This window comes from Lynx rufus, unplaced genomic scaffold, assembly GCF_022079265.1.
Source record: "Lynx rufus isolate CCGP_SWC_20201006 ecotype Redwood Valley unplaced genomic scaffold, mLynRuf1.p SCAF_11, whole genome shotgun sequence".
Classification (NCBI taxonomy): domain Eukaryota; kingdom Metazoa; phylum Chordata; class Mammalia; order Carnivora; family Felidae; genus Lynx; species Lynx rufus.
Window position 1 is genome coordinate 27,003,951 of NW_025814825.1, and position 14,152 is coordinate 27,018,102.

The 14,152-nt window shown below is 51.2% G+C and overlaps 1 protein-coding gene across 1 annotated transcript; it reads right to left on the reverse strand.

The window, feature by feature from the left end:
- Positions 1–2,857: 2,857 nt before the first annotated feature.
- On the reverse strand, positions 2,858–6,717 carry GDF2 (growth differentiation factor 2). The gene is made up of 2 exons (XM_047072793.1): positions 6,372–6,717; positions 2,858–3,798 (listed from the first exon to the last, which is right to left on the reverse strand). The coding sequence occupies exons 1-2, from the start codon at positions 6,715–6,717 to the stop codon at positions 2,858–2,860; spliced, it is 1,287 nt and encodes a 428-aa protein (XP_046928749.1).
- Positions 6,718–14,152: the final 7,435 nt, after the last annotated feature.

The following is a 14,152-nucleotide window of genomic DNA, read 5'->3' on the forward strand; positions in this document are numbered from 1 at the left end:
GGATGGCCCGTCAGCCCTGCAACTGGTCATCTCACTGGGTTTCAGCTTCTTCATACGGGTGGTAGCAGTAATATCACCACCCAGGTACGACAAAAATGAACGCGCTTTAGGACACGTTAAAAATGCAGTACTAAGGGTGCTGGTGGTTAGGCAGAGGGCTAACTGTCCGCATAACGGAGTGTCCAGAGGATGGCGCTGTTGCATTTTGTTCTCTGGCCTGGGGTGAAGAAAGCTTTGGGGAATCTGGTGGGAAGAATAACCCAGGGAGGTGGAAGCCAGACAGCATTTCTTGGGGACGCTCCTTGCAAGTTCTTTTCCCTGCACATCCGTCCAAGTCAGTTTGTCCTAAGCCACAGCCCATGGCAGCCCTCTGAGAGTGACCGAGGTCAGAGGCTCTCAGGCCTTGCCTCCTGAAGACTTGGTGGCACATGCGGTGACAAGACACCTCAGACAAGAGGTGAGCAGGTCCCCACGCTGAGCCCATAAGACCCACGAGACAGAAGCACTGTAGTGCTCTTCAGAGCAGGAAGATCAGAGCCGGAGCATCAAAAGAGGGGACAAAAGGGGTGCCACTAGAGTCAAGCCTTCACGGATGGTGACTTGGGCTCTGCAGCTGGAAGTGAGGTGGCCAGGCAGCTGGCTGAGGGCATCGCCAGGGAGTGGCCCTGGGAGTGGGCTGGAGCTTGGCATCTGAGCGGGCACATACTGGGAGCCGATGCTGGAATAGTGGAGCAGGGCCCAGGCCGCTCAGACCTCCCTCCCCTGACATGGGGGAAGTGAGGGACGGCATGGGGCTAACTGCTGCCCGCTTGCAAACGTCTGCTTTCTCACATACCCACACACATGCCCTTATATGGACACGTCCACTCTCCCTGCAGACAGAGACGCTGCCCACACCTGTCCACTCGCCACCGTGGCAACTCTGTCTCCATGCCCTTCTCCTCTGTCCCCCACCCAGGGAAAGAAGGGCCTGTGGGGAGGGGTGGTGTGGGTATGGCACTGAGGAGTCGTCAAACCCAGGTCTCAGATTCAGGAAAAGTCCACAGTTTAGACATTTGACTTTATTTCCAAGTGAAACTTTGATGCAGGCACAGAATACACCGCCAGGACTAAAAGATGTTCCTCATCCATCTTTATGATTGAGCAACGTTGTCGTACCAGGAATTAGTACTTTCTGTAACTCCAGTAATTATTGTATTTAAATTAATTAATTTGCATTCATTATGTTAAAGCTCTTCATTAGCTCCTTGTAAACATCTGGCACAAATCACTTTTTAAAAAAATATACTGAGAGCTTCAACCAGTGGGAATGGCCTGGGCCTCTCTAGGCCTCTTATAGGCTCTGCTCTGGCCAGCGGTCAGAAGGGCCATGGAGTGGAATCTTCACCACCTCTAGACTCTTCCTCACTCCACCCCATTCCATGTGTGGCCTCTAGAGTCAGTGAAGAGAATGAAATTCAGAAGAAATGGAAACTCTGTCCCGTCTTGGGGTCAATGGGGGCTGAGTCCAGTCCTGAGGCCCAAGCCCAGGACAGAGCTGAACACACACTGCTCGAGGAAGCCGGCAGGTGCAGGCAGAGCTGGATGTGGCCACTAAGGACCTGAGTTCTTCAGTGGCTGGGAACCCTCCCCCAGGAAGGCTGGACATCATCACTTGAACACATGTCACCGAGGAGTAAAAATAGGGACATTGCAAATACCAAAGCAAGAACGCATTTATTCCAACAAATGCAAATCCAGGTCCTGTCTCCCACGGAGTCCTTGTGGGAGGGCAGCCCACAGATGTGTTCTGCTGGTGAGCTGGTTATGCTGAGTAAATTAACTGCAGAGATGCGGGCCGTAGGCTGCCCCATCCCTTGGGGTAAATTGTGCCTGCTCCTCCCAAACCATCTCAGAGTCTGAGTTTACGGGCAGCCGGTGGCCCCGTGTGAACCGCTGGCTGTGCAAGCATCATGCCACTGGGTCCAAGCACCTGCAGCCGTGGTACAAGCTACTACCCGAGGGCTTCTGTCATGCCCTCTTTCCATCCTGCAGATGGTTTTGGGGGTAGTGTTTAGTGGCTCAAGGGTCATCTTAAAAAGCACTGGGCCACTGATGCAACACAGGCACCAGCAGTCAGAATGTGTTCCAGATGCTCCAAGCAACCCAGTCATCCGGGTGGGTACTGGCCAGGGCTGAGCCCAGCTTGCCCCTCAATGCCTGCCTCCCGGCATCTAATTGTTCTTCAGCTGAAAGGTGACCTGATAAACTTTGATGGGATATTTGAGAAGCTCCTGGGTTTTGGTGGCCGACAGACCGATGGAGACCTGTGGGTTGGAATCATTCATGCCTTTGACCGGTGTTACTTGGACTGCATTTTGGTTTCTGCATGTGTAAGCTGGGACTCGTCACACCCATCTCACTGGGTTGTGGGAACCTGTGAAGTGATGGGTGTAGAGCACATAGCTGTCCCTGTCCCTTTCACTCCCTGAAGTTACTGGAATGCACCCCGTCCTTCTTGTCTCCATAAATCTCTGCCCCATCTGTCTGTACTCCTCTGCCTCCCTTTTGTTCTTTTCTGCTGGCTCTGGATTATTTTTCTACTGGCCCCTTTTGGTTGTCTTCCCTAGCACCCCGACAATCCTTCTAGGCTTTCCTCTTCTCCTAAGCTCTCACCCCCAGCCCCTTGCTATTGTCTTCCCCTGAAGCTGGACCCAGTGGTGTATGTGTGGGCAGGCTTTTACCTCTAGGATGTGGCAGCTTCCTTTCCTTCTTCAGGCTGGCATGCAGACAGACTTAGTCCCTGTCATGCCCAGAGGGACACAGGACCTCTCAGCAGGACCCCTCCACCCTGTCTCCCCCTGCCTGCAGGCCGGCACTACCTGCACCCACACTCTGCCACGCTCATCCCTTCGTAGTGGTACTTGAGGGTGGGGACCCCCATGTCATCCTTGTAGAGGATGGAGATGGGGCTCAGTTTGGTGGGCACGCAGCAGGCCTTGCCCACTTTCATGGGGAACTTGAGATGCACCAGGGTCTGCACAATGGCGTGCTTCGTGGGGGTCACGTCATCAGCCAGGGGGAAGAAGCAGCCCCCTTTACATTCGTACGCATCATACTCCTTGGGTGCAATGATCCAGCTGTCCCAGCCGATGTCCTCGAAGTTCACCCTCAGGGAGGTCTTCTGACAGTGGTTGTTGGCCCCGGCACTTCTCTTCCGTCTGGCTAAAGATGACCCTGTGGCCTTGTGACCTTCCCCATCCTCATCCTTGTTGTCCCCTGCTTCTGCCGGACCATTCTTGGACAACTTCTTGAGCACACTCTCCTGTTCATGGCCAATCATCTCCCTGAGCTCCAGCCTGGTCTCTTTGGTCCCATTGCTGCGGTCATTGGAGAAGACGACGAAGAAGGGCAGGTTTTTGGGGCCTGGGGGGACACTGATATCCAGCTTGTCACAGCCCTTCCTGTGACTCTCCACAGTCACTTCCAGTTTATTTTTGCTCTTGGTGGAGTCTGCTCTGGCCCACCGCTTCACGGCACTGGAGACCTCAAAGGTCTCCCAGCCCTCATCCCGAATGTCCTGGGACACCAGGAATGTCTTGGTTCCCGCAGAAGCATCCCAGGCATCTGCTCCATCCAGAACATCATAAATGGCCATGTTGCCTTTCAACTCATGTGAAGAATCTCCGTGGTTTTGACAGGAGGCATAGAGTCGGAGCTCGGCCCTGGTGATCTGCTCATGCCTGGGAATGGAGATGTTGAAGAGCAAGATGTGCTTCTGGAAGGGAAACTCTTCCGTGGCCGCAAGAGAGACAGCATCTGAAATGCAGGCACACAGTCAGTGATGGGCATCTTTCATTACACCAAAACAGACTCATGGCTCGTGTCAAAGGGCACCCAAGATGACATTGACCGATTCTACCAAACCTTGATTGGGTTTCACCTAAGCCCTTAATGTAGAAGAGAATTTTCAAAGTTACATTTAGGATCTTCCAAAGAAAACCAGAGGCAGGAGAGGCCTTGCATTGGAGTTCACGGGTCCAACTCTTTAGTAAGCATCTAGTCAGTGCCCAGCCTTGCACTACAAGCTTTGCCTTCTATATTTCACTTTGCTTTTCTCACTAACCCTGCAAGGGTCTAATTATTATTCCACTTTTACAGATGTGGAGACTGGTATTTAGAATGTTTAACTGCCAAGCGAACACATCCTGTAAAGCTCTTCACTTAAAAAAAAAAAAAAAAAAGACCCAAATAACATAGCAAAGCACATTGTCAGCCTCAGAGTGCAGGTCCTGAGTGTATGATGTTAAAGGAGACACCCTGGGAGGGGGCGGTGAATTTCCAACATCAAGACAATGTTAAAAATCTCAGCGTTTAAATAGTATAGAAATCATTCAGAATTGTAATTTCTGAGCAAAGTTAAAGTGGATTTTTTTTATGTTTGAGGAAAAAAGGAAACATATTAGCCTCCACTGCTGTGTCATGGTAGGCAAAAACAGGGCTTGCCTTTTAGCTACACAATGATGTCCATGTCCAACCTCTCCTGGCTGATGCACAGCCCTCAGGGCACCTCTATTATGCTGTGGCTCAGTCACAAACATGAGACCACAGCATGCTGCGGTGATATCCAGCGGTGTCTGACAGGCCAAAGTGCTAATCCAGACCTTGCCCTTTCCTAGGCTTGTGACCTTGGAGGAGTCCCGCGTCTCTCGGGCCTCCGTTTCTCCATCTGTAGAATGGGGCTCATCCTACCTGCCTTCCAAGGTTGGTGTGAGGCTTCCACAAGAGGGCACATGGAACTTACGGACACAGTCCCTGCCTCAGAGCTGATGCTCAATCAATCTTTCGTCTCCTTCCCAGACCCTCCTCCCCAACTCGCGTTCCCCCCTCAAGGCATGTGGCCCCTCACCCAATGTGGATGTGCCATTCTAGCTCCCGCAGAATGTGTGAACGTGTGAACGGGCTCTTCCTGCAGAAGAGTGAACGGGCTCTATGAGCATCAATGCCCTACCGTGCTCTTACTGTGGCATGCTTTGCAGATGGCTGTGGGACCACATCACACATCTAGAAAACAAACACCCTCCCTACCTGAGCTGCACGTGGACCATCTGTAAACGGAAGCATACCTGCCCTCCACAGGAGTGCTGGCCACAGGCAGGGCTGGGATCGAGTCAGAACACTCGTTTTGGGGGCATGGACAATGCTGGGCGGGGGAGGGGATGGTAATGGAGATGGCTCCAAATGCTGGACTCCCAGATTCTGGGATTTGGTGATGAGATCCAGCCGAAGAAGCTCAGCCTTCTCCTAAAGCGCAGGTTACAGGCACGCCCCATGGGGACGGTGAGGTGCTGGCAGCATCTGGGTGACCCGCACATTGTAGTTTTTAAAATGAAGCCAATATTTTAAAAATCAGGCAAGTTCACATGAAATCTAGATTCTTCTTCTTCTTTGGGGCAATCAGAAAACGCAGCACTGCTGGGCATGTATCATGACTCTCGCGTCCTTTAGACGGGGCATGAGCTCTGCAGGCGGGCAGGTCTGGCCTACCATGGTCCTGGGCAAGGCCTGTTAGGGGTCGGCAGGGGTCAAGTCCTGGAGGAGAGAGGCCGCGTGTGCCTGGCTGTTCGGAGAAACAGCAGAGGCAGGAAAAGCCTGAGCTTTGTAGGCAGGTGGGGCCTGGGTCAGAATGCAGCTGCCGAACCACTGTGTGACCCTGGTAAGTTCCCTCAGCATCTGCAAGCCTTGGCTTCCTTCCCTGCTCACAAGATCATCTCACCTATGTCAGGGCCATTAGTGGACACAAGCCCTAAGTCGATGATTGTTATCTTCCAGTCCTATTAAAGCAGGCAAATCATTTTGTATTTAGAAAATAAGAAAGCTGTCCTCTGATGTTTTTCTCACAAAAATTGATCTGACTTGTAGATACTTTTTGGTGGGAGAGAAATAGCCATTCTTTCAGAGTTAAAAAAGACACCACTTGGGTGAGGCTAAATAAATTGTCTGTTTCAAAGTAGGAAGGGGACATAAAGGAAGGGGAAGAGGAGAAGGGATGGAAGTAAAGGGAGCTGGCATTCGGGGGCACCTAATGTGTTAAACGTGGCACCGGGCCCAGGGAGGGAGAACCTTCCACAGCAGAGCTGTCCAGTAGGACTTTCTGCAGCGATGGACGGGACCCGTTTCACACTCGGCACTGTCCTGTAAGGTAGCCATTAGCCACACATGACCATTGAGCTCTTGAATTGAAGACAGTGAACTAAATTATTAATTTTATTTCATTTTAATTTATTTAAATAGAAATGCAAAGAGCCTCGTGGGTCCAGTGGCCACCGTACTGGGCAGTGCAGCCGTGACCCCTGAGTCCCCCCGGGGTGCCCCGGCGGAGCCGACTCTACCTTCCACGCTGAAGCTGCGCACGATGTTGGATGCGGGGGTGGTCGACTTGTCGGTGGTGTATCTGTTGTACAGGTCGATCATGTACTGCGGTGGCTCCGCTCGGGTTTTGTCCTGGGAAGGGACCCCGCTCAGGTTGAGGCTGCGCAGGAAATCCACCTTCATGTTCTCCAGAAACATCCTCAGGTCGAAGGTGCCTCCCTCCCGCTCGCCTCCGGGCCCCCCTAGCAAGCGGTGGGCGTCTCCCCCCGCGGGCGCGCGCCCCCGGCTCTCCAGCGGCTTCCCCTGCGCGGAGCAGGCCAGCAGGGAGAGCACGGGCAGGGCCACCCATAGCGCCCCGCAGCACATCTTGGGACGGCGCTGTCGCCCTGGACAGGAGACTGCGGGCGGCCGCCGGGGGTGTTAGCGGGCGCGGGGAGGAGCCCAAAAGGAGCGCGCCCGCATTTTCTTGCCTCTGCACGGAACCCCCGGGGCCTGCTCACAGGCTCTCAGCCGCAGTCCCCGGAGTGGCCTCCGCGCGCTCTTATCTGGCCCTCGATGCTGCGCTCCCACCTCTTATCTAAGCGAGCTCTCCGTTAATGAAGGCTCTATAAACATCTGACAAACACGCAGGGCTTGTGGGAAGCCCACGGCCTGCTGCAGAGAATCTGAACTTCTCCGTGGGGTTATCGCCCCCCTAATTAGGATCCTCTCTCATTTCCTTGCCAGCTCCGTTCAGAAGAATCTAGAGACAGGGTGACCCAGGCTCCATCTCCGGGGCCACAGAAACAATTCGGGAAACAGAGAAGACCAAAAAGTCCTCCAAATATAGAAACAACACAAAACTCCCAGAAGACTTCCACAAGAGAAGTGGTGGGTGGGGTGGGTGGCTGAGCGGGGTGGCCCAGGGTCAGTGGGAGGCGGGCTCCCTACAGAGCACATGTGTGCCTGTGTGTGTGTCTGGAGAGCCCGGTGTCCGCGTTGTCGTCTGTCAAGTGAGATCCCTGAACATTAGGGATCAGGGAGGATGGAGGCTTTGGACCTCTGAGAGGAGGGTTCAAACCCTGGCTCCCTCATATACCACCCACTAGTGTCACATCACCTCTATGACCCTGGGGTCCAGAAAAGAATTGTGAGGAATCTAAGATGATTCTATGCTAAACATCATGGCACCATCTGTTGGGTGGCCACATTCTGGCTGCTACTTCCCTGTGCTTTCCCGGCCTGCCCTCCGGGGACACCACACCCACCATGAGACCTGTTGCCCAAGCCCTAGAAGTGCTCTGTGCCTGGGCTTGGGGGGCTCCTTGCTCATGTCAGCCGGGCCACACTCATCAGCCAGGAGAGGTGTGCAGTCTGGGGAGAGTCAGGGAGGCAGGGAAGCCCTGAGACCAGCATATGCCCAGGAGACGTCCCCCTGGCCCCAGGAGGCCAAGGTCCCAGGGTCTGTGAAATTGTAAGAGCATCGTGCCCATACATAGGCTCTGTTCATTTCCATTATGTGTGGCATTGACCAAGGTAAGGAATGGGGATAGTTAACAATCTTGGGGGCCTATTCTGAGGGGTATTTGAACACGAAGTTTTTCCATGCTGGCAGGACTCCTGGGGAGAGGTAGCACTGAGCTGAGTAGCTTCAGGAAGACGTAGGAGGGGCCTCGGCAGGCCAGCTGGCGGAGGTCAGAGATCCCAGTGTGTGCCCAGTGTTCTTCCCACCCCTAACGGGGGCAGGGTGAAACCAAGAGCCTCAGAGTTGCCGGGCCTGAACAGAACTTGCTGTCCCCATCCTCTGGGGACACTGTCAAAGGAGGGTGGACGGGAAGGGGTGCAGCTTCAGAAGTGCTGCTTGGAGAGGGGGCAGGAAGCACGCTGGGCGTTGAGCCAGCTCAGTGCAAGAACTCCCTGGGGCGGGGAAAGGATGACGGGGTGTGGAGCCTGAAAATGGAGCTGCAGCAAAGAAGGCCTGGGAGGAGCTGGGAAGTGAGCCAGGCGTCCCCCATGGTGCTCCAGTTCCTGGAGGTAGCCCAGAATCAGGTCCCATTCAAGAGGCGGAGCCAAAGGACACACGGGTGTGGCCTGAATGTGGGTCAGGGGAGCCTAAGGGGCTGCTACCTGATGTTTTCTTAAAAGCATGGTAGGTTTTATTTTCTGATTATCCCAGTAGTACATAGTGCAGATAATTGGGGGAATGCAAAACATGAAGAAGGAAATAAAAATAACCGAACGTCTCCCCGACCAGTGATGCCTACAGTTAATATTTTGAAATAGAGGATATGCAGCTCCACAATCCTCTATCTACAACCCTTTCGGCGAGGAGTGTTTTGAGATTCTGAGATTTTCAGATTTTGGAAATTCGGTATGGCACATATACTGTACTATCCCAATGGGGTTGGAGATAATACCTTATAACCAAATACATTAAATTTCTGCAGTGACACAAATAGAAACACACATATCCATTCAGATCAAGTTTTTCCAGGAAAAGAGTTAAAAGGAGCTTCAGGTTTTCTGATAGTTTTGGATTTGGGATCTCAAATAAAGGACTGTGGACCTGTTTACATATGGGGTCACCACATGTGCCCATGGAGGCTGCACATGAGCCCTGCCCGGAGGCACTGGTCACATAGACCGTAATGTGGATGATGCCCCCAGAGCGGTGCAAAGCAACATGGCTGTGCGTTTCTGGAATGCTCTGCCCAACAGACTCAGGGTATCAATATATCCATATGTCATTTGTTGTTTTTAACTAATTGTATCAGGCCTCCTGATCCATGTTATCAGGAAGTCTGATCCATTGCCTACATTGTCCAAGTGTGCTATAGGTTTATTTAGTTCAAATGAGGTGGAGGTAGATGGTATCAGTCCAGCCCCTTAATGCCAGAAGTGGTTGGGGAGAAAGGGCTCCTAGCAGGTCCCAGATGCTGTGGCTTCTCAATGACACCTGGTTTTGTTGTTGGGGGTGGGTCCCACACATCTAAGAGCTGCTTGAGCACAGCTGCTGGGATGCCCTGGCTGGTTCAAGTTTCTGCCCAGATCTCCGTGATGTCCTCTTTTGGGCACCAAGATAACAGACTTCTCAAGCACACTCCCCGGCTTACCATTTTTCAGAAGGCAGGTGGCTGGGGTGAGAGGAGAAGCTGTCCATGGCCACATTCTGATCCCATTCTGCTCTCACACAGATCTCTAGGTTCTTGTAGGGAGCCTGGGTCACCAGCTCCGACTCCCACTTTCCTCAAGGTGGTGTGAATTCAGAGACCTTGTTACCTTTTTGTACAAATGAGCCTTGGTCCAGCTGGACAGATCCCCCTAACTCTGTGCCTTAGGGAACAAGGTTTGGGTCTCATTCTGTCTTTCCCAACAGATGCAGGGATCCTCATGCAAAAGGACCCCCTCCCTCTCCTGCCACCAGTCAGGCCTCAGGCTGCCTTAATTGAACCACAAAAGATAGTATTTACCCTTCTTCTCCCAGTTTTCTCCTCCCCCAAATAGAGTACCATATGGCCCAGCAATTCCACTTTTGTGTATATACCCAAAAGAATGGAAAGCAAGGTCTCGAAGAGATATTTGTACGCCTACGTTCATTCATAGCAGCATTATTCACATAGCCAAAAGGGTTGAAGCATTCCTAGTGTCCCCTGGTGGAGGAATGGATAAAGAAAATGTGGTACACACATATGATGGAATATTATTCAGCCTTAAAAAGGAAGGGAATTCTGGCACATGCCACAAGGTGGATGAAACTTTAAGACATGCCGAATGAAGCAAGCCAGTCACAAAAGGACAAATGTTGCGTGATTGCACTCACAGCCAAATGCATAGAGACGGAAAGTAGCATGGTGGTTGCCAGGGGCTGGGTGGAGGGGCACTGGGATGTTATTGACTATTGGGTACGGAGTTCTAGTTTTGCAAGATGAAAAGCGTTCTGAGGAGGGATGGTGCTGTTGGTTACATAATAATGTGAATGTACCAAATACCACGGAGCTGCCAATGGTAAATTTTAGGATATGTATATTTTACCACAATTTGAAAAAGGAATTTAAAAAAGTATATCATTTAGAGTTCCTTTTCTTGTAGACTACAGACTGTTAAACCAAACAGGTTTAAACAACATGGATTATGGCTAACGAAAGCTGCAAAGTCCAGGGAAGCTTTGACTTAGCACAGTCTGGTCTAGAGTCTAGGCAAAGTTGTAATAATGTTAGAGCTGCCTTCCACTGTGTGGTCTTCACCCTCTGCCTCTCTGTTTTGGTAAGTTGACAGCAACAGGTCTGCATCCTGGGGAGGAGGGAAAAAGGAGGAGAAGGGAGAAAAAGCCCAACTGGAAGTCCCAGTTAGTCTCTTGGTGGCTTCTTGGTCCTGATTGGGTCATCTGCCCATGCCTTAGCCAATCATTGCGACGAGGGGGATCTAATGCCCTGATTGGCTTAGGTGGGGGTGATGCCGCTGGCGGCAAGGAATGAAAGATTGAAATAATTCCCCCAGAGGGGGTTAGATCTGGTCACCAGAAGCCGCTACTAAAGTATGGTACAAGTATCTTCACATGCCATGAAAATTTTTCAAAAATTCATTTTTTAAAAAATGTTTACTTATTTATTTTGAGACGTGGGGGAGGGGCAGAGAGAGAATCCCAAGTAAGCTCCATGCTGTCAGTCCCACCAACTGTGAAATCATGACCTGAGCTGAAATCAAGAGTCAGACCCTTACCTGGCTGAGCCACCACATACTTCATTTTTAATGACTGAAGACTATCCAATGGTATGGACATATCCTAATGTATCCAATAGTCTCCAACTGTAGGACAATTGGGCTATTTATTATGATAATGTTGCAAGGCACTCTGGTATAGTCTACATTTTATCTTCAGGTGGTTCATCAGAAGAGGGATGTCCAAATCAAAGTGTAGGCAAACGTCTTCAAAGCTCTGGGTAAACATCGCAAGTTGCTTTCCTGAAATGCTCTTTCAATATTCACTTACATTAGCAGAGCCTAGGAGTACCTGTCTTACCACCCCTCAGCGGTAGTTTTTTCTAGTCTTTAGGAATTTGATGAACAAAAAAAAAAAAAAATGTGAATTTGCTTTGCTAGCTGCGCCGGACTATATTTTCTCCATGTTTTGATGAGCCACCCCACAGGGTCTGGACTTTAGTCTTCTGGAAGGTACAGGTGTAGCCGCCTCTTACCCACAGATGGTTCAGGGCCCATGCTTGGGAATCCTACTTGGTACCATGCTGTGTGTCCAGGGAGAGGGCCGGAGGGTTCCACAGATGCTGGGTGCTCCTCAGGAACACTGCGTACCTTTAGCACAGAGCCTGGCACATGGTAAGTGCTCAAGAAATACTCATTATTGCTCTTGTCTGTACAAGGTCTGATCTTTCTATCGCTGTGTCTATTTCCCCTGCCTTCTGTTCCTCTGCCCCTGCCTTCTGCAGAGCCCCTGCTTTAGATGTGCTTTCAGTTTGGGATGCCTCATACTCACTCCCCCGCTGCCCTCCACCTGGGCCCAGTCCCTCCTGCCTTTCAGTGCTTGCCCAGGACCCCTCCACCACACAGCCTCTGTGTTCTGAGTGACACCATTCAGACATCTGGAACCGCCCGACAACCACTATGAAGGACCCTAGGACTACTGTCTGCTGTTGGCTTGAGCTGGCACATCCTTCCTGCAATCTGACATGCCCAGAGAGCTGGCCCTGTGTTCATGGTGGATCTGAGGCCTTCCCTGGGCAGGACTCTACGCTTATGCTGCACTTGTCATGAACACCTCGGGGTACTCCGGGCAGTGTGTTGGTCGGGCTGGCTCTGCCCTGGTGGCTGCTGACCCAGCCTTGTCCCCCTGTCTGGACTTGATGGCCAGATAGTTTGGCATTACTATGATATGATGATTTTTTTAATTTTTAATTTTTTTTATGTTTTTATTTTATTTTTGAAAGAGAGAGACACAGAGTATGAGTGGGGAAGGGGCAGAGAGAGAGGGAGACATAGAATCTGAAGCAGGTTTCAGGCTCTGAGCTGTCAGCACAGAGCCTGACCTTGGGCTCGATCTCACTGACCTTGAGATCATGATCTAAACTGAAGTCGGATGCTTAACCGACTGAGCCACCCAGGGCCCCCTGTGCTATGGTGATTTTTAACTAAAGCCTCTGTAGTACCATTTCTCCTGAAACTTCTCCTGAAACTTTCTCCTGAATTACAGAAATTGAGTCATCCCATGCAGTTGCTACAGGAGAAGCACAATTTAATTAACAAGAGAGGCATATCTGACTCATCCATTTATTCCAAGGATCGCTGAAGCTCATCTTTCCAGCAGACAGACTTCAGCCTTCATTTACGGAGGTAGGAGAGGATCTGCCTAAATTTCCATGATAACAGCTGCCTCCTGGGGGTCAGGAACCCTTTTGTCCCAGGAGGCATGGCAGGAGGACACCTATCGCTCTGTGAGCTTCTCCGACTCCAACGTTTACCCACAAGTGGCTCAGAAGAATGAAAACTGGACCCACCTTAAGGCTGTAAGGAAAGAAAATGAGCCATGCAGAGTAAGGCCTAGGTCCCTTCCCAGCTCTGCGCCCAGCCTCTGTGATGCCCTACTCCCATTTGGCACACGGTAAGTACTTCCAATGAGAGCAACCTGTCTCAGGACTGCATCCAGCTGGGCAGCACATTTAGTAGAACAGTGGTTCCTAAAGTGTGGTTCCTGGCCCTGCAGCAGCAGCAGCACCTGAAAACTGGTTAGAAATGCAAAATTTTGGGGGCGCCTGGGCGGCTCAGTCGGTTAAGCGTCCGACTTCGGCTCGGGTCATGATCTCACGGTCTGTGAATTCGAGCCCCACGACGGGCTCTGTGCTGACAGCTCAGGGCCTGGAGCCTGCTTCGGATTCTGTGTCTCCCTCTCTCTCTGCCCCTCCCCTGCTCATGCTCTCTCTCTGTCTCAAAAATAAATAAAAACATTTAAAAAAAAAAAGAAAGAAATGCAAAATTTTGGCCTGAGTCAGTAGCTCTAGAGGCAAGGCCCAGCAACTTGGTCAAGTCCTCTGTGTGATTCTAATGCACATTCAGGTCTGCACATTGGTTTTGATAAGAGGAGAATTCATACAAGCCTTCCAAGAGATCAAGTATGTGTATACTTTATACATACTTGTACGGTATTTGGCACACAGTAGGTGCCAAATAATTGAATAAACAGGTGCATTCCTCTGCTCACCCCCTACTCATACAGACAAGACTGCTGGGGGAGACGGAGGAATTTAGAATGGGATTAGAAATAAAAGAGGTAGGAAAAGTACTGCAAAGCTTGAGTGAGCATCATTTTCTCTGAGAGTAGAAAAGAGAAAGGGAATAAAAAATCTCAGGGGCACCAGTTTATCAGTGAAGGATTTTATGTTTGCAGCTTCTGGGAGCAGGAAAGAGCCTTGAACAGCCAGGGCTGGCAAGCTGGGCCTGCCCTCCTGGTCTTCCCACCAGAATCTGGTCCAGGCCCTAAATGCATTTTGCATCAGCTGGTACCTGTGATGTCTTTATGCGACCAGCCAATCTAGCTCTTCCATCCCGGCAGAGCCAACTGTATTCCTTTCCCCCTGGAGCCCCCTCCTCACCCCTCCCACCCTCACCCCAGACCTCTGCAGGCTCCTCCAGCATGGCCCTACATCCATCCTGGCCCCAGAAGGAGCATCAGTTGTAGGTTACAGCTTGCGTGGCATTTTATGAGTGACTCAGACATACAGAGGCACCTATCAGAAGGCCTCGGGCAAGACACTTGGTAGCACCTGGACTCAGTTTCCCCACGTGTCAGCGAAAAGAAAAAAGATAACATCAG

Coding starts and splice junctions, on each gene's coding strand:
- GDF2 (XM_047072793.1), bottom strand. CDS start 6,717: ATGTGCTGCGGGGCGCTATGGGTGGCCCTGCCCGTGCTCTCCCTGCTG. Junction 3,799..6,371: donor GCGCAGCTTCAGCGTGGAAG/GTAGAGTCGGCT, acceptor CCTGCATTTCAG/ATGCTGTCTCTCTTGCGGCC.